The 18,410-nt window shown below is 46.7% G+C and overlaps 1 protein-coding gene across 1 annotated transcript in view; it reads left to right on the top strand.

The window, feature by feature from the left end:
• ATP5F1D (ATP synthase F1 subunit delta) overlaps positions 1–18,410 on the top strand; it is a 107,442-nt gene that overhangs the window by 69,768 nt on the left and 19,264 nt on the right. Inside the window, exon 2 of the mRNA XM_063914346.1 lies at positions 17,549–17,702. Within this exon, the coding sequence (XP_063770416.1) occupies positions 17,549–17,702 (154 nt within the window). The remainder of the gene's footprint in view (positions 1–17,548; positions 17,703–18,410) is intronic.

Raw genomic sequence — 18,410 nt, 5'->3', positions numbered from 1 at the left:
CCGCACACTGGCTCAGGCAAATCAGTTTTTTGTTTGGTGCGGCAGGAGCCGGACCATGGTCAGAGGGCTGCTGTTCTTGGCAGTCCTAAGCTTTCTTATTTTATTTCTCGAACGTCCTAGTGGATGCTGGGGACTCCGTAAGGACCATGGGGAATAGACGGGCTCCGCAGGAGACAGGGCACTTTAAGAAAGAATTTGGATTCTGGTGTGTTCTGGCTCCTTCCTCTATGTCCCTCCTCCAGACCTCAGTTTGAATCTGTGCCCGGACGAGCTGGGTGCTACTTAGTGAGCTCTCCTGAGCTTGCTAAAAAGAAAGTATTTTGTTAGTTTTTTTTATTTTCAGAGAGATCTGCTGGCAACAGACTCTCTGCTACGTGGGACTGAGGGGAGAGAAGCATCCCTACTCACTGAAGATAGGTCCTGCTTCTTAGGCTATTATTGGACACCATTAGCTCCAGAGGGATCGTACACAGGATTGCACCCTTGGTCGTCCGATCCCGGAGCCGCGCCGCCGTCCCCCTCGCAGAGCCGGAAGACAGAAGACGGTGACAGAAGCAAGAAGACTTCGAAATCGGCGGCAGAAGACTCCAGTCTTCATATGAGGTAGCGCACAGCACTGCAGCTGTGCGCCATTGCTCCCACACTAAACCCACATACTCCGGTCACTGTAGGGTGCAGGGCGCAGGGGGGGGTGCCCTGGGCAGCAATTAGAGACCTCTTGGCAAAATTGGGCATATATACAGTTGGGCACTGTATATATGCATGGGCCCCCGCCATATTTTTACACAGAAACGCTGGACAGAAGCCCGCCGCTGAGGGGGCGGGGCTTCTTCCTCAGCACTCACCAGCGCCATTTTCTCTCCACAGCTCCGCTGAGAGGAAGTTCCCCAGGCTCTCCCCTGCAGAATCCCGGTAGAAGAGGGTAAAAAAGAGGGGGGGCACATAAATTTGGCGCAAAAACAGTATATACAGCAGCTACTGGGTTAACACTAAGTTACTCTGCGACTCCTGGGACATAAAGCGCTGGGGTGTGCACTGGTATACTCTGTCTCTCCAAAAGGCCTTGTGGGGGAACTGTCTTCAAATAGAGCATACCCTGTGTGTGTGGTGTGTTGGTACGCTTGTGTCGGCATGTTTGACGAGGAAGGCTATGTGGAAACGGAGCGGGAGCAAATGAATGTGGGGTCGCCGCCGACACCCGATTGGATGGATATGTGGAAGGTTTTAAATGATAATGTTACTTCCTTGCATAAAAGGTTGGATAAAGCTGATGCCGTGGGACAGCCGGGGTCTCAGCCCATGCCTGATCCTATGTTGCAGAGGCTGTCAGGGTCTCAGAAGCGCCCACTATCCCAAATTGTTGACACTGATATCGACACGGATTCTGACTCCAGTGTCGATGGCGATGATGCAAAGTTACAGCCTAAAATGGCTAAAGCCATCCGTTACATGATTATAGCAATGAAAGATGTGTTGCACATCACAGAGGAAACCCCAGTCCCTGACAAGAGGGTTTATATGTATGGGGAAAAAAGGCAAGAGGTGACCTTTCCCCCTTCACATGAGTTATGTGAAAAGGCTTGGGAATCTACAGATAGAAAACTGCAGATTTCCAAACGGATGCTTATGGCGTATCCTTTCCCGCCAACGGACAGGTTACGCTGGGAATCCTCCCCGAGGGTAGACAAAGCTTTAACACGCTTATCCAAGAGGGTAGCCCTACCGTCACAGGATACGGCCACCCTAAAAGATGCTGCGGATAGAAAGCAGGAGGGTATCCTGAAGTCCATTTATACACATTCAGGTACCCTACTAAGGCCGGCGATTGCGTCGGCCTGGATGTGTAGTGCTGTAGCAGCATGGACAGATACCTTATCTGGGGAACTTGATACCTTGGACAAGGATACTATAGTACTGACCCTGGGGCATATAAAAGACGCTGTCCTATATATGAGAGATGCTCAAAGAGACATTAGCCTACTGGGCTCTAGAATAAATGCAATGTCGATTTCTGCCAGAAGGGTCCTGTGGACTCTGCAATGGACAGGCGATGCTGACTCAAAAAGGCACATGGAGGTTTTACCCTACAAGGGTGAGGAATTGTTTGGGGACGGTCTCTCGGACCTGGTCTCCACAGCTATGGCTGGAAAGTCAAATTTTTTGCCATATATTCCCTCGCAACCTAAGAGAGCACCGTATTACCAAATGCAGTTCTTTCGATCACAAAAAGGCAAAGTCCGAGGTGCGTCCTTTCTTGCCAGAGGCAGGGGTAGAGGAAAGAAGCTGCACAGTACAGCTAGTTCCCAGGAACAGAAGTCCTCCCCGGCTTCCACTAAATCCACCGCATGACGCTGGGGCTCCACAGGCGGAGCTAGGCCCGGTGGGGGCGCGTCTCCGAAATTTCAGCCACAAGTGGGTTCACTCCCAGGTGGATCCCTGGGCTATAGAGATTGTGTCTCAGGGATACAAGCTGTAATTCGAAGAGATGCCCCCTCACCGTTACCTCAAATCGGCCCTGCCAGCTTCCCCCTTAGAGAGGGAAATAGTGTTAGCGGCAATTCACAAATTGTATCTTCAGCAGGTGGTGGTAAAGGTTCCCCTCCTTCAACAGGGAAGGGGTTACTATTTGACCATGTTTATGGTACCGAAACCGGACGGTTCGGTCAGACCCATATTGAATTTAAAATCCCTGAACGTATACCTGAAAACGTTCAAGTTCAAGATGGAATCGCTCAGAGCGGTCATCGCAAGCCTGGAAGGGGGGGATTTTATGGTGTCTCTGGACATAAAGGATGCTTACCTTCATGTCCCCATTTATCCACCTCATCAGGTGTACCTCAGATTTGTGGTACAGGATTGTCATTACCAATTCCAGACGTTGCCGTTTGGTCTCTCCACGGCACCGAGAATATTTACCAAGGTGATGGCGGAAATGATGGTGCTCCTGCGAAAGCAAGGGGTCACAATTATCCCATACTTGGACGATCTCCTCATAAAGGCAAGGTCCTGAGAGCAGTTGCTGATCAGCGTAGCACGCTTTCGGGAAGTGTTACGACAACACGGCTGGATTTTAAATATTCCAAAGTTGCAGTTGATTCCTACGACTCGTCTGCCCTTCCTTGGGCATGATTCTGGACACAGACCAGAAGAGGGTTTATCTCCCGATGGAGAAGGCTCAGGAGCTCATGACATTGGTCAGAGACCTATTAAAACCAAAACAGGTGTCGGTGCATCACTGCACGCGAGTCCTGGGAAAGATGGTGGCATCATACGAGGCCATTCCCTTCGGCAGGTTCCATGCGAGGACCTTTCAATGGGATCTGTTGGACAAGTGGTCCGGATCACATCTACAGATGCATCGGCTGATCACCCTATCCCCCAGGGCCAGGGTGTCTCTCCTGTGGTGGCTGCAGAGTGCTCACCTTCTCGAGGGCCGCAGATTCGGCATTCAGGACTTGGTCCTGGTGACCACGGACGCAAGCCTCCGAGGGTGGGGAGCAGTCACACAGGGAAGAAATTTCCAAGGTCTGTGGTCAAGTCAGGAGACTTGTCTTCACATCAACATCCTGGAACTAAGGGCAATATACAACGCCCTACGTCAAGCGGAGACCCTGCTTCGCGACCGACCGGTGCTGATTCAGTCAGACAACATCACCGCAGTGGCTCATGTAAACCGCCAAGGTGGCACAAGGAGCAGGGTGGCGATGGCGGAAGCCACCAGAATTCTTCGCTGGGCGGAGAATCACGTCAGAGCATTGTCAGTAGTGTTCATTCCGGGAGTGGACAACTGGGAAGCAGACTTCCTCAGCAGGCACGACCTCCACCGGGGAGAGTGGGGACTTCATCAAGAGGTCTTCACGCAGATTGCAAATCGGTAGGAACTGCCACAAGTAGACATGATGGCATCCCGCCTCAACAAAAAGCTAAAGAGGTATTGCGCCAGGTCAAGAGACCCTCAGGCGATAGCTGTAGACGCACTAGTGACACCGTGGGTGTTTCAGTCGGTCTATGTATTTCCTCCTCTTCCTCTCATACCCAAGGTGCTGAGAATCATAAGGAAAAGAGGAGTGAGAACAATACTCATTGTTCCGGATTGGCCAAGAAGGACTTGGTATCCAGAGCTGCAAGAAATGCTCACAGAAGACCCGTGGCCTCTTCCTCTAAGACAGGACTTGTTGCAACAAGGGCCCTGTCTGTTCCAAGACTTACCGCGGCTGCGTTTGACGGCATGGTGGTTGAACGCCGGATCCTAGCAGAAAAAGGCATTCCGGATGAGGTTATTCCTACGCTGATAAAGGCTAGGAAGGACGTGACGGCTAAACATTATCACCGTATATGGCGAAAATATGTTGCTTGGTGTGAGGCCAGGAATGCCCCTACGGAGGAATTCCAGCTGGGCCGTTTCCTTCACTTCCTACAGTCGGGTGTGACTTTGGGCTTAAAATTGGGTTCCATTAAGGTCCAGATTTCGGCCCTATCCATTTTCTTTCAAAAAGAACGGGCTTCTCTACCTGAAGTTCAGACGTTTGTAAAGGGAGTGCTGCATATTCAGCCCCCCTTTGTGCCTCCTGTGGCACCTTGGGATCTTAACGTGGTGTTGGGTTTCCTGAAATTCCACTGGTTTGAGCCACTTAAGACCGTGGAGCTAAAGTATCTCACGTGGAAGGTGGTCATGCTATTGGCCTTAGCTTCGGCTAGGCGTGTGTCAGAATTGGTGGCTTTGTCATGTAAAAGCCCCTATCTGGTTTTCCATATGGACAGGGCAGAATTACGGACTCGTCCGCAATTTCTGCCGAAGGTGGTGTCAACTTTTCATTTGAACCAACCTATTGCGGCTACTCGTGACTTGGAGGATTCCAAGTTGCTTGATGTAGTCAGGGCTTTGAAGATCTATGTAGCCAGGACGGCTGGAGTCAGGAAGACTGACTCGCTGTTTATCCTGTATGCATCCAACAAGCTGGGTGCTCCTGCTTCAAAGCAAACCATTGCTCGCTGGATCTGTAACACGATTCAGCAGGCTCATTCTGCGGCTGGATTGCCGCATCCATAATCAGTGAAAGCCCATTCCACAAGGAAAGTGGGCTCTTCTTGGGCGGCTGCCCGAGGGGTCTCGGCATTACAGCTTTGCCGAGCAGCTACTTGGTCGGGTTCAAACACTTTTGCAAAGTTCTACACGTTTGATACCCTGGCTGAGGAGGACCTTTAGGTTTGCTCATTCGGTGCTGCAGAGTCATCCGCACTCTCCCGCCCGTTTGGGAGCTTTGGTATAATCCCCATGGTCCTTACGGAGTCCCCAGCATCCACTAGGACGTTAGAGAAAATAAGATTTTACTTACCGGTAAATCTATTTCTCGTAGTCCGTAGTGGATGCTGGGCGCCCGTCCCAAGTGCGGACTTCTTCTGCAATACTTGTATATAGTTATTGCTTAAATAAGGGTTATGTTATGGTTGCATCAGGGTTGATCTGATGCTCCATTATTGTTCATACTGTTAACTGGGTATGTTTATCACAAGTTATACGGTGTGATTGGTGTGACTGGTATGATTCTTGCCCTGGATTCCAAAATCCTTTCCTTGTTCTGTCAGCTCTTCCGGGCACAGTTTCTCTAACTGAGGTCTGGAGGAGGGACATAGAGGGAGGAGCCAGAACACACCAGAATCCAAATTCTTTCTTAAAGTGCCCTGTCTCCTGCGGAGCCAGTCTATTCCCCATGGTCCTCACGGAGTCCCCAGCATCCACTACGGACTACGAGAAATAGATTTACCGGTAAGTAAAATCTTATTTTTTATAGTCTTACTATGTTTTTGAGCGATCTTTCTTAACAGCGTCTTATACGCATATTGGAAAGAGTCGCTCCAACAACTCTCCGCCGGGTCACAACAGCGCTTACCCATGTGTACAGTGCTGTCTCGATGGGCGTCTGTGTCTGATATACTAGCAGGTCCAGCAGACGTTACCAGGCTGTGGCTAGAGCACGGGGAGAAGGTAAGGCATCGGTTCCACGTAGTTGGGGGAATACGGCCGCACTGTATTGGGAGGAGACTACCAAACAGCTGACGCGCCGCCGCCACGGGTGCTCCAGCGCTAGGCCTTAGGGATCATAAGGCACCAGGATTAGTATGAGGCTGCGATTCCTAGGGTTTATGTCAGCGGTGGGGAGTTAGACGCTCTCCTGGTCGCCCCTCCCCCCAGTTCCTGACCAGTTTCCGCGAGTCTCCTGCCATGAACGGTTACCTCACTTCCGTCTCAGACGCGACCACGAGGGGTCTCGATCGCAGCATAGGCCGCTGCATCTGTGTTCACTAAACCTACCGCGAGGAGACCCGGTCGCAGTACAGGCGTCTGTATGACCGGTGCATCTGTATGCACAGTGTGTTTGTGTCCACTTAGAGTTCCCGGAGCGGCAGTGTACACTAGTAGCGTCTGGATCCACTCAGCGTTCGCTAACGTATTGATCGATCTGGAAGTGAGCTGAGTCTCCCTGTATCCCACTCCACTGAGTACGGGTTATACAGCACTAAATTTCTATCTACTTGTCAGTATGAATAGTTAAGTTTAAGTGCCTAATGCATATGAGTCTGTGTACATTACTGTGGTTTTCTTCGCATTGCATATGAATACTCTAAGATCTGTATAAAACAGAATTCAGTAATTTGTACTCCTACATACTTTGAAATGTGTTTGTAGTTGATAATATGCTCATATGACTAATATATAACATGTGACTGACTGCTAGTGTGATTGCTGACTTTATATATGTTTGTCAGTTGCTTCTTCTGGTCCTCAATGCTGGTGCATGGGTGGGGTCAGATTGATATCGCTTTAGAAGGTTAAAGTGATTACAGTCACAAATTGTATAGTATACTGTTAAAGTGCTTTATCATGTCTTAAGAGCGGCAAAGGTGACGAGGGTACACTCATAGTAACACCAACACTCATATCATGTTTGTCTTGCAAAACTGTATTGTCCTCTCAGGATCTGGTACAGGATGGTTTATGTGCAAATTGTTTTGCGTTTCAGCAGATTACAAAGCAGATCCCTGTTCATTGTCAGGTATAGATAGATCTACCTTGGGCGATGTTTGCACAGACCTTGTCCAGTATAGCTGAACGGGTAATTCCTACAGCTTCGCTACCAGGGTACCAGCTGCATGTATGGGGTACACTAATAACCCATACATGCAGCTCCCTACCTACGGTATACCATTTCCCTCACCAGCTTCTCCAAAGAGACAAGCTGATAAACCAAGTGTAAGTAAACAGTCAACTTCACAGGTTACACAGGACGATGAAAGCTCTATATACTCTACTTCGGCATATGAAGAACAAGTAGAAGGTTTCAGCTCGGTGGATATAGCTGAGTTAATTAGAGCAATAAAAGCCATTCTATCCTTAGAGGGTTCTGCAGAGCCTGTGTTAAAAGCCAAGGCACCTGTATTTAAAAGGCCCAAAGTAGGTAAGACTGAGTTTCCAGGGTCAGACCAGCTAACAGAAATCATGGAGGAGGCTTGGGTTACACCCAGTAAAAAAATATAGAATTCCCAAAAAATGGGATTTCAATTATCCTTTTCCAGCTTGGGACTGTTTAAAATGGGAAATGGCTCCCAAAGTAGATACGCATGTCATTCGATTAGTGCGAAAATCTATATTCCTTTAACGTCATTGAATGATGTCACAGATAGAGTGGATGGTTTTCTGAAAACCATATTTTCTCCGTCTCGGGCAGTCATAAGGCCATTCATGGCTTCAGCTGTGGCTGCCTGGATAGAGGTACTGGAAGATGGTTTTTGAGCACCTTCAAGGGAACAAGAATCCTATATAGTTCATATAAAACAGGCTGCAATATTCTTGGAAGAAGCAACATTAGATATGGGCACTATCGCCTTCAGGGCATCAGCTTCAACAATAGCTGCTCATAGAGCAGTTTGGTTACATACATAGAAAGCTGATTCAGAATCTAAGAAGGTTCTGGAATATTTGCCTTTTACTGGAAGCATTCTGTTTGGTAAAGAATTGACAGATATTCTGGAGTTAGAAGCAGACTCCAAAAAGGTAAAATTTCCTTCCACATATAACCCCAAACGTAGGGGTCCCGCTTTTCGGCCCTTTGGGTCACAAGGAAAAGCAAAAGGAAAAAGTGATCGTATGCAGCCCCAATATAATAAATTTGGTAAGGCGAAAAAGCAGTGGACTACCGGAACGGCAGCATCCAAACCAGAGAATAAGTCTTCAGCCTGATGGTGCGGGCATCCTCCTGGGGGACCCCAAGGTAGGGTGCTGACTACTTCAGTTTGCACAGATATGGCAGCAGTCTACAACAGATGCCTGGGTGCAAGAAGTGGTATCTCTAGGTTGTTTTTTCCTTCAAGAAGGTTCTTCTGCACCAGCCCATCTCGGGTAGAGATGGAGGCCAGGGCTTTACAAGAATCGGTTCAGAAATTGCTTCAGTCAGGAGTAATCATTCCAGTACCCCCGGCACAACGGGGGCAGGGGTTTTACTCCAACCTGTTTTTGGTTCAGAAGCCAAATGGGTCATTCCGGACAATTCTCAATCTCAAAATGCTGAACAAATACATTTGGGTCCCACGGTTTCACAAGGAGACGTTATGCTCCACGGTTTTGGCCATGGAACCAGGGGATTATATGGTATCCCTGGATATACAGGATGCTTACCTACATGTTCCTATAGCACTGTCCCATCAGTGCTATATCAGGTTCGCTATCCTCCAGCAGCATTTTCAGTTCCAGGCATTACCGTTTGGGTTAGCTACGGTACCCAGAGTATTTACCAAAATCATGGTGGTTATGGCAGCTTATCTTCGCAAGCAGGGGATAAGAATTTTTCCATATCTCGACGACCTGTTAATTCTAGCACAAACACAGGAATTACTCTTGGACCATCTCCAACAGACAGTAACATGTCTGCAGAGGCATGGATGGCTCATAAATTGGGCAAAATAGTCTAAGGTTCCGTCACAACGGATGACTCACTTGGGGGCTGTACTGGATTTAAGTCTGCAGAAAATATTTTTACCTCGGGACAAGATGGCCAAGGTACAGTCAAGGACTCAGGAGTTGTTACACAGTCAAACAATATCAATCCACGCAGCGATGCGACTGATGGGTTTGATGGTGTCAACATTCGACATGGTGAAGTATGCACAATTCCACTCAAGACCTCTGCAGCGTCTGATTCTAGCCAGATGGAATGGAATACATCAGACAATAAAGAAACAGACTGTGGTACTTTCACACAAGGTAAGAAAGTCATTAGCCTGGTGGCTACAAACATCCCATCTAGACAAGGGGAGACCCTTTTTTGTTATCAGACTGGGAGATCCTGACAACAGATGCCAGTCTAAAGGACTGGGGAGCAGTGTTCGGAAGATTATGGTTCCAGGGGACAATGGACCACAGAAGAAAGTCACCTGCCAATAAATCTGTTAGAACTTCAGGCCATATACATGGCACTGATTCAGGCAAAGGACACTCTTCAAGGAAGACCAGTCCAGATCTGCCCTGACAATGTAACGGCGGTAGGAATGCGCAGTCAAACAGCAATGAAGGAGGTAAGTCGCATACTACAATGGCCAGAACTCCATCTTCTAGCATTGTCCGCAGTATTTGTTCCGGGAGTCCTAAACTGGGAAGCGGACTTTCTCAGTCGACACGCCATTCAGGCAAGCGAATGGGCTCTACACCCCGGAAGTCTTTCAGACTCTGGTAGACAAGTGGGGTTTGCCAGAGAGAGATCTCATGGCGTCCAGTTTGAACAACAAAGTACCCGTATACGGGTCAAGAACAAAGGATCCCGGAGCAATATTTATGGACGCTCTGTCAGTGAAATGGGATTTTCATCTGGCGAATCTGTTTCCTCCGATCATCCTGCTACCCAGGGTGGTGAGGAAGATAAAAGAAGCAAAAGGTGCCATGATTCGAATAGCTCCGGCTTGGCCCAGAAGGCATTGGTACACAGATCTGCAGAGAATGTCGATGGATGCTCCACTTCTGCTTCCTCAACGTCCAGATCTACTAATGCAGGATCCTTGTTATCGCAGGCATTTTGATCGACTATCGTTGACGGCGTGGTTCTTGAAACCTCTATCCTGAAGTCCTGAGGATTCTCACAACAGGTAATTCAAACTATGCTCAGAGCAAGGAAACCTTCCTCAGCTCGCATTTATCACCGAATATGGCAGGCCTATATTCATTAATGCAGTGAAAGAAATATGGACCCGAAATCTTTCCAAATTTCTAGGGTCTTAGATTTCCTTCAGGCAGGAATGGATAAAGGTTTGAAGGTGGCTTCCGTGAGAGTACAAGTATCTGCATTGACTGTATGGTTCCAAGAGAAGATTGACAATTTACAGGATGTGCGTACTGTCTTCCAGGGAATGCTGCGCATTCAGCCTCCTTTTGTTCCTACAGTGCCTTAGGACTTAAATACTTAAATGTAGTCCTGAAAGCCCTTCAAGTTGCTCCATTTGAACCACTTAATAAAGTGGATCTTAAATGGTTGACAGCTAAAGTTCTCTTTCTACTGACTATGGCATCAGCTAGAAGAGTGTCAGATTTAGGAGCGCTGTCATGTCGTTCTCCTTTCCTGATTTTTTTTTTTTTTTTTTTTTCTTTTAATCCAGATAAAGCAGTTCTTAGAACTAGATCTGGGTATCTTCCTAAATTCCACCTTAATGAAGAAATTGTAGTCCCGGCTTTTCAGGTATTGGGACTTTCTGCAGGAGATGCGTCGCTGGACGTAGTCCGGGCATTAAAGATCGTACCAGTGCCCTCAGAAAGACAGATTTTCTCTTTTCTCTACGGTTTTCACAAGAGAGGATGGCCTGCTACTAAACAGATGCTGGTAAAATGGCTTCGAATGACTATTTCAGAAGCATATTCTCGAGCTGATCTTCCTGTTCCGGATAATGTCTCTGCTCACGCTACTCGTAAGGTTGGTCCTTCATGGGGAAACACAAAATGGTGCTTCAGCAGAACAGATGTGTAAGGCAGCCACATGGTCTTCCATTAACCCATTCATTAGACATTATTCCTTGGATACTTTTGCCTCTCATGGCGCTGAATTCGGGCGAAAGGTTCTCCTGTCTAATCAAGAGCGTCCCCGCCACTAAATTGTTTTTTTTAAATCCCATTGTTATCCTGTGGATAACCTGTGGACCCTGCCGGAGAAATATGTTATGGTAATAACTTACCGTTGATAACGGTATTTCTCCTAAGTCCACAGGGATCCCACCCTGACGTTCCTGATTTTGGGATCTTTCTACTCGCTAAACCTCTTCCTTCTTGTACGGAAGGGTGTGCATGTGTGTTCTTCTCGCCTGATTAGGGCTCTACATGATGCTCCTGCCTAAATGCTTTGGAATACAACTGATTTGCCTGAGCCAGTGGGCGGGGATATATGGACGTGCCCATTGCATCCTGGGAGGACTGAAAGCTTGTGATCGTTTGGTGCCAATCCACTGTCCCTCCATCGGATGTAGTATGGTATGCCGGCTGTCGGGATTCCGGCGCCGGTATACTGTGCGCCGGGATCCCGACAGTCGGCAACCTGAAGACCACCCGCTCCATCGTATCCCATTGTTATTCTGTGGAACCTGTGGACTTAGGAGAAATACCGGTTTCAACGGTAATTTCTTACCATAACGTGTATATTCTAGAGATGAGCGGGTTCGGGTTTTACTTGGATTTACTCGGTTCTCAAAACACGAGACATCAGTGGGCCAATAAAATGCCGTTTTGTGAACCGATTAAAACCGAACCCGCTCATCTCTAATATATTCACTTCATCCTGCAGTGGAGTGCAAAATGTTCACTGCCCCCCGCCCCCATCAGAATTTGGCTTAAATTAGGCTGACCATATTATCCCTTTAACCTGGGACACTCATGAATTACACAGGTTCTGTGGCTGCTTAAAACCAGTTGTAATGCAGGTTTGTAGTCGGCCAACCACAGAACTTGTGTAATTCATGAGTGTCCCAGGTTAAGGGGATAATATGTTCCGCCTACCTAAGTGTTGCCAGCACTCCTTCTGGTGTGGTACCCCGAATAAAGGGAGTACATGTTAAAGTGTGTTGGATTATCACAAGCCCCACGTGACATGTTCCAGCACTCTATCCTCAGTAATAATGTTTCTTCCTCCCTCACACCACAGCGGAGAGAAGGGAAACATAGCTTTTCCCAGATGCTGACAGAATGGGGTAAATGTAATAGAGTGAGGGAGTACTGTATGTGCGAGAGTGCCCGTATTTTTAAAGCACCAGTCATTTTGTAGGGGAAAACCAGGTTGTTTTGACTTGTAAATGATTGCCGCTTTAAATATACAGGCATTCTCTCACAAACTCCTGCACTTCCGGCTTATTGCACCCTATTACATTTCCCCCAATGTATGCAAAAGGATTTTTTTATTTATTTCTAGTGACTTCAAATAAAAGCTACATTTGGTCACTTTAATTAAAGGACAAATAAGCGTTTCTTAAATCACATTCAATACAGGGTTCACTAATGTACTTTCTCTTGCGCCTAGATGAAACTTTTTTCTAAGTATAATCTTACTAACTGTTCTGCAAATACAGTCCAGGCAATCTGGGATGGCTGCGAGTACTCTCCTTTACAGCTGGTACACCTTGTCAAGCTGCTGGGGACACTGGAGCTAGTTGTGGCACTGCAAGTCTCAGCCTTCCTACTTTGCTGGTAACCTTTCCCTGGTTTGTTCACAAGCAGACACTTCTCTGTCCCTGTATCACTGGGCAGGCTGCTTGTGGTTCTTTTTCAGCATGATCAAATTTTATTACATGGGAGGGACACCAGTGCTATCCCCTTGCCCTACTCACTCCTGTAACTCTGCCTTTCCCATATTCTGTCCAGCCATAAACTTTGTCTATCCACCTTTCTTCCTTGCTCTGCATCCTTTCCGGGGTTTCTTGCCCACGATCCTGCCACTTTCTCCTTTGTTTAAACTTTGTGGGTCTTCCATGGCCCCACCCCTATGGTGGGCCTCCTGTCTGACATCATGCCTGCAAGGCAGACTGGGGGATATAGTAGTGTCTGCAGCAGTGCAACTGCTAGACATCACTGGCTATCGCTGCCTGGTACTAAGGGAAAGTGATACCTGGAAACTGAGGGGTATCACATTAGGCCAGAGGTTCCCAAATATGGGCTTGAAGACAACATGATGGTCCAGGTTTTAAGGATAACCACGCTTGGCCACAAGTGAGTTAAGAGTACCTGAAACACTTTGATTTAACATCCTTAAAACCTGGACCATTAGGGTGCCTTGAGGACAGTCTTTTTGATCTTCTGCACTAGGCTATATATGCCCTGCATATACACACTATATTGCAGTGTGTTTGGACATGCAACCTGTGCTTATTGAACAGGTTGGACATCCATTAAGGCACTAGAGCAGGCCTGGCCAACCTGTGGCTCTCCAGCTGTTGAGACCACACATCCCATTCCCTAATGACAAAACTGTTGCAGGGCATGCTTGGATTTATAGTTTTACAACAGCTGTAGAGCCACAGGTTGGCTGAGTCTGCGCTATAGCATTAGTGATGTCAGGTACTGATGTTGGGTTGTAAGCACTGCACTTCTCAAAGACGTTTGATGGGGTGGAGACCAAAGCTTCAAGTAGACCAGTCAACTTCTTCAACACTAAACTGTTTTTTGATGCCCGTAACCATGTGCTCAGAGGCATTGTTGTACTGAAACAGGAAATGACCTTCCCCAAACTGTTGTCACAAAATTTGGAAGCATATTCTCTAGATCAGTGGTTTTCAAACTCTGCCCTAATGTTTTCCAAACATTTTGAGGTTTTCTGTCTGCGGATGCACATGGGATGGTTACTGACCCAGCAAAATATATTGGCTCAAGCAAGCACGATTTAACACTCCAGAGAACTTGTTTCTACTGCTCCAGAGTTCAATGGCAGCCTGCATAATAGCAATCCAGCTGACATTTATCTTGGTGATCTGTGGCTTACTAAGGAGGGGTCTTAAGACTGCACACCTATAGCTGCCAGTAATGTGAGGTGCTACCTACTGAGACTTGTAGTTCTACAGAAAAAAGGGGGGGTGTTGTAGGTGCACTGTCTCTAGCATTACTGATATCATACAGCTTACCATATAATAAATAGTGGAGTTTGGTTATGTATTGATCAATGCATGTAGCTGCAGCCCTGCACTTACAACCCCCCACCCCTCTCTTTTTATGTGGCTTACTCAGCCAGGGGATGTGGTTACAATACCACTAGTCGGGATCCCGGATGTCACAATGCCGACCCCCGGAATCCCGACAAATACCGCCGCCAGAATCCCGGCGCCACAGGCTTTTCTCCCTCTATGGGTGTCCACAACACCCATAGAGGGAGAATATAACCTGTGTTGAGCGCAGCGAGCCACTGTGCCCGCAGCATGGCAAGCACAGCCAGCCCGCAAGGGGCTTTCTAGTGCTCGCCCTGCTGCTGGCATAATGATGGCTGGGATCCTGCTGTCGGTATACTGATGGCCGGAATCCCAGCCGACGGTTTTTCATACTGATCCCATGGGAACACAATCTATGAAGTTCCTGGATAACTGTTGCTGAGCTTATGTTGCTGTGAGAGGCAGTGTGGAACTCTGTGAAGACAGACTATTTTTACGTATATCCGTTCTTGGCTGTCCTGTGATCTTGTATGTCCTACCACTGTGTGGCTTCTCTTAGACTTTTCCCCTTCACAGTAATGACTCATAGAGGTGACTGTGGCATCTCTAAACTGACTTGTTAGAAAGCTGGCAGGCTATGACTCAGCTCTTCAGTGTGACAGATTCTACTGCTATTGTTTGAGGATTGCTTGGCTGTGATAGATTTAATGCACCTCTGAACAATGGGTGTAGCTAAAATGGCCGAACACACAAATAAGATGGGGTTTCCTCATACTTTTGCCCATAAAGAGTATATAGACTGTGGGGGATATCCAATTAGCCCCGGGCTAATAGCACACGGCGGGACAATCTAATTAGCCCCGATAAGCTAGTGCGTACAGCGTCTATCTTAGATCCCGGAAACAGCCCTGTTTTCGTCCGAAAGCGAGGCTGTTTCACACGAAAACACACAGGTTTCACTGAACCTGTGTGTTTTCGGGAGAAAGGGTTTTTGTTTTTCTACAAGCGATTAATCTGGATAGCCTTTAAAAAAAAAAAAACCTGTGAAACATCGGGGGGGGGGGGGGAAAGTCTGAAAAACTGCCGTTTTTCGGACCCGATGTTTTACCAGGGATAATTGGATATCCCCCTGTGTATGTGTATGTAATGTGAATGTAAGTAAATAAATAGGGAGTCAGAATATTCAAGATAGCCAAATGTGTTCTGAAGGGTTTTATGTTGTTGCAAAGTTCTATTCTTGGTGATGTGCAGTTTCCCTTATCACTGTGAACTAGAGTACCCCAACATTGCACGTTTTCTTCTGCATCCCTATAGGTGCAAGGGAAATGTCTGATGTTGGCGGCTGCCAGATAGTGATATTCCAACAGTCTTTCTGGCACTTTGCGGCCCTTGCTTCTGATTGAATTGCCCCTGAGTGTTGAGCCACTTCCTCTGACTATCCCCTTTCGTTGCTGTGTTTGCCTGTCGGGGAAGTGCAGCAGTCCATTGTGATCCTTTGTACTTAGCTGGATATGTGGAAGTGAATTTACTTAGCAAGCTGCTGTTTGTTGTTGTGTTTTAAGCAGAAAATGTAGAATGGCCATAGTATTCAAAGCAATTCAGGCCGTGTTTAGTTTCCTCTTAAATATGCTGAGAGTTGGCTTTCTTATTAAATTTATCCACTGGTGTAATACTACAGCACCCCAAATAAACCAATAGGATGGTATACATACGTTGTTGGCTGTGACCATATCAACACCACAATCCCGGTGTCAGTATCCCAACACACTTGTAATGCTACTTACAGCATTTTAACCATGCGGGTATTAACTTTAAACATGCTGTTAAAGTTATAATGTCCACGCAGTTAAAATGTTTTAACTAGCACTACAGGATACTGGTGCGAGCCGTGTGGTGTTGATAGTTACACTGGACATCATGACTACATCCGCATAGGACTGTTTCATAATCCATCAATGAGCCTTTCATGTACTCTACATCCGGTGCTTTAGGCCAGTGCTCCTTGCAGGTCTAAAGTACTCTGACTACTGACACACAGCAGCTCTTCTGTCTCAAGTGAGTGGTCATGTAGAACAAAACTTACTACACAGCAACAGGCCTATGCAGTGTCACAGGTCTGTGTCTTTTTACATGTATTTGCCATCTGAAAATGATAAGAGTTTTCTCTCTGTATCTGGAAAATGGAAAGGTTTAGAAATCATTACCTATATAATTGCTGCTATACGAGGAGTAATCTTTTTATGGTTACTACAGATATGTGCATGGGCATCTTTATATCCATCTTTTGTTGAGATTTGTCAGGTTAATATTTAGATAGATCTGTGATGGAAGCGCATAGCTTGTGCATCTACAGGTACATCTTCTATGCATGTTCCTTCAGGCATCTGTATGTGATTTCATTCCATCATCTCATCAGAACTGAGAAAAGACAGGTATAAGATGCCCATATGAACATGAATACCACCTCCTCTTGTTATACTTGATCTAAGGGTTTATATATGTTAAGCCTTTTTATCAGTCATAACTGGAACTTTGTGGGCCCCATACCAGAGTATTGAAAGGGGCCCCCGCCGTTGTCACTACAATGCCCCTTAGGGAGGCAGGAGAGAGAGGGGGGAGAGAAGGGGGAGCTGGCACTACTGCAGATACTGTATGCTTCTGGGTTCTCTCAAGCAGTACCGGTCACACATTGATGGCGGCTCTGAACCCCACCTCCCGAGTCGCGCCTGCCTCCCTCCTTAGAAGGATGTAAACTGCTGGGCCTCAAACCCGGCGTGTGGCAGTATCAATTTAAAAAAAGAAAAAAAGAGTGCAGTAGTGCTTGCTAAGCCTTGGTGCCACCCAAGTGACCGGGCCCCATAGCAGGTGCATCCCCTGCACCCTCTGTCGTTCCACCACTGCTTTTTATAAGATACTTAGGGGCCCCATACACTAGAACGATAATGCCCAATTTCGGGCATTTGGGCCGATTATATCTGGTGAAATCGGGCATTTTGGATGCGTTTCCAATCTGATCCGATGCGCGTTCTCATGGCGGTTGGATCGGCTCCCCTAGATCGTTGGTGCTGCACTCGTGATATGTCAGTTCCTGCAGGTATGGCTGGGATCGCATATGATCTATCGCATGCAAAATGTACCAAATCGTATGGAACCACACTCTGGAAGCTCCCAGGAGAGTTCAAGGGAAATTGCTTCTGACTTCAGCCTCAGACATATCGTTCTAATGTATGGGGCCCTTAAGATCCAGCTAATTTGTAACAAGTGACTCCGTACAGGCATTGTTACTGTTTGAACTCCTATTGTGTACAAGACAGGAGTGTGAATACAACATGAACATACCATAGAGTCACTATACATAACTGTACCAATAACTCATTTTGTATTTTACCAGGTGTTTTATAATGGTGCTGCTGTAAAACAAGTGGACGTTCCCACAACAACAGGAATGTTCGGCATCCTTTCCAATCATGTCCCAACGCTACAGGTTCTTAGGCCCGGTCTTGTTACAGTGTTCAGTGATGATGGAACAGCAACCAAATACTTTGGTGAGTACGCACACAGCCGCAATAAAGTATGAGGCCGAACCTGGAGGTTTAACATATGTGAACATTTTAGTCTTTATTAATTCACTTTCTCAGGCTTGTGTAGCTCATGTCAGTCTTTGTAATGAGTTCTCATTACATTTTCTTTTTCTGTATGCCACAGCTCCATTGGTTGGCCCCCTGGTAGTCAATAAATGTTTTTATCCACTTTGTCCTATGCTACCTATCCCTGTTTGTTAAAAGTCAGATGTTATGTTTTAGAAAGTATATATCCCACTTCTCTGCAAAGAGAATCCAATGCAAGTGCTGACACAGTAGTATTCTAATATATTCAGTCTCTGGAATGCAATTCAAGCATATGAAAAGCTCCAGCTCATCTACTTTGTTGTAAGAAATAGGGATCCACATCATTCTATTAATCTGATGGAGTGAGCACTTCATAAGGCCTCTTCTCGCTCTGAGTATTTCTTGGCTTACAGCCCATGTGTCCGGCTTCTCTAGAAATATCACTAGATTGCAGGCATACACTATACAAGTATCTGGCAGATCATCTGCCAGATCTGGCTGGTTGGAATGAAAATCTGGTAATGGATGAGGGCAAATGAGTCGACCATTTGCTTCCAAACATTTAAAAATGGACAAAAACTGTTCATGCAAATTGGTTAAAGCTGTGATTTAACCAATATGTCTGAACGACAGGTTTTGTCCATT

The sequence above is a fragment of the Pseudophryne corroboree genome, chromosome 1 (genome assembly GCF_028390025.1).
Source record: "Pseudophryne corroboree isolate aPseCor3 chromosome 1, aPseCor3.hap2, whole genome shotgun sequence".
NCBI classification, from domain to species: Eukaryota; Metazoa; Chordata; class Amphibia; order Anura; family Myobatrachidae; genus Pseudophryne; species Pseudophryne corroboree.
Note: the sequence above shows the minus strand (reverse complement) of the source record. Positions and strands in the feature narration are given on the sequence as shown.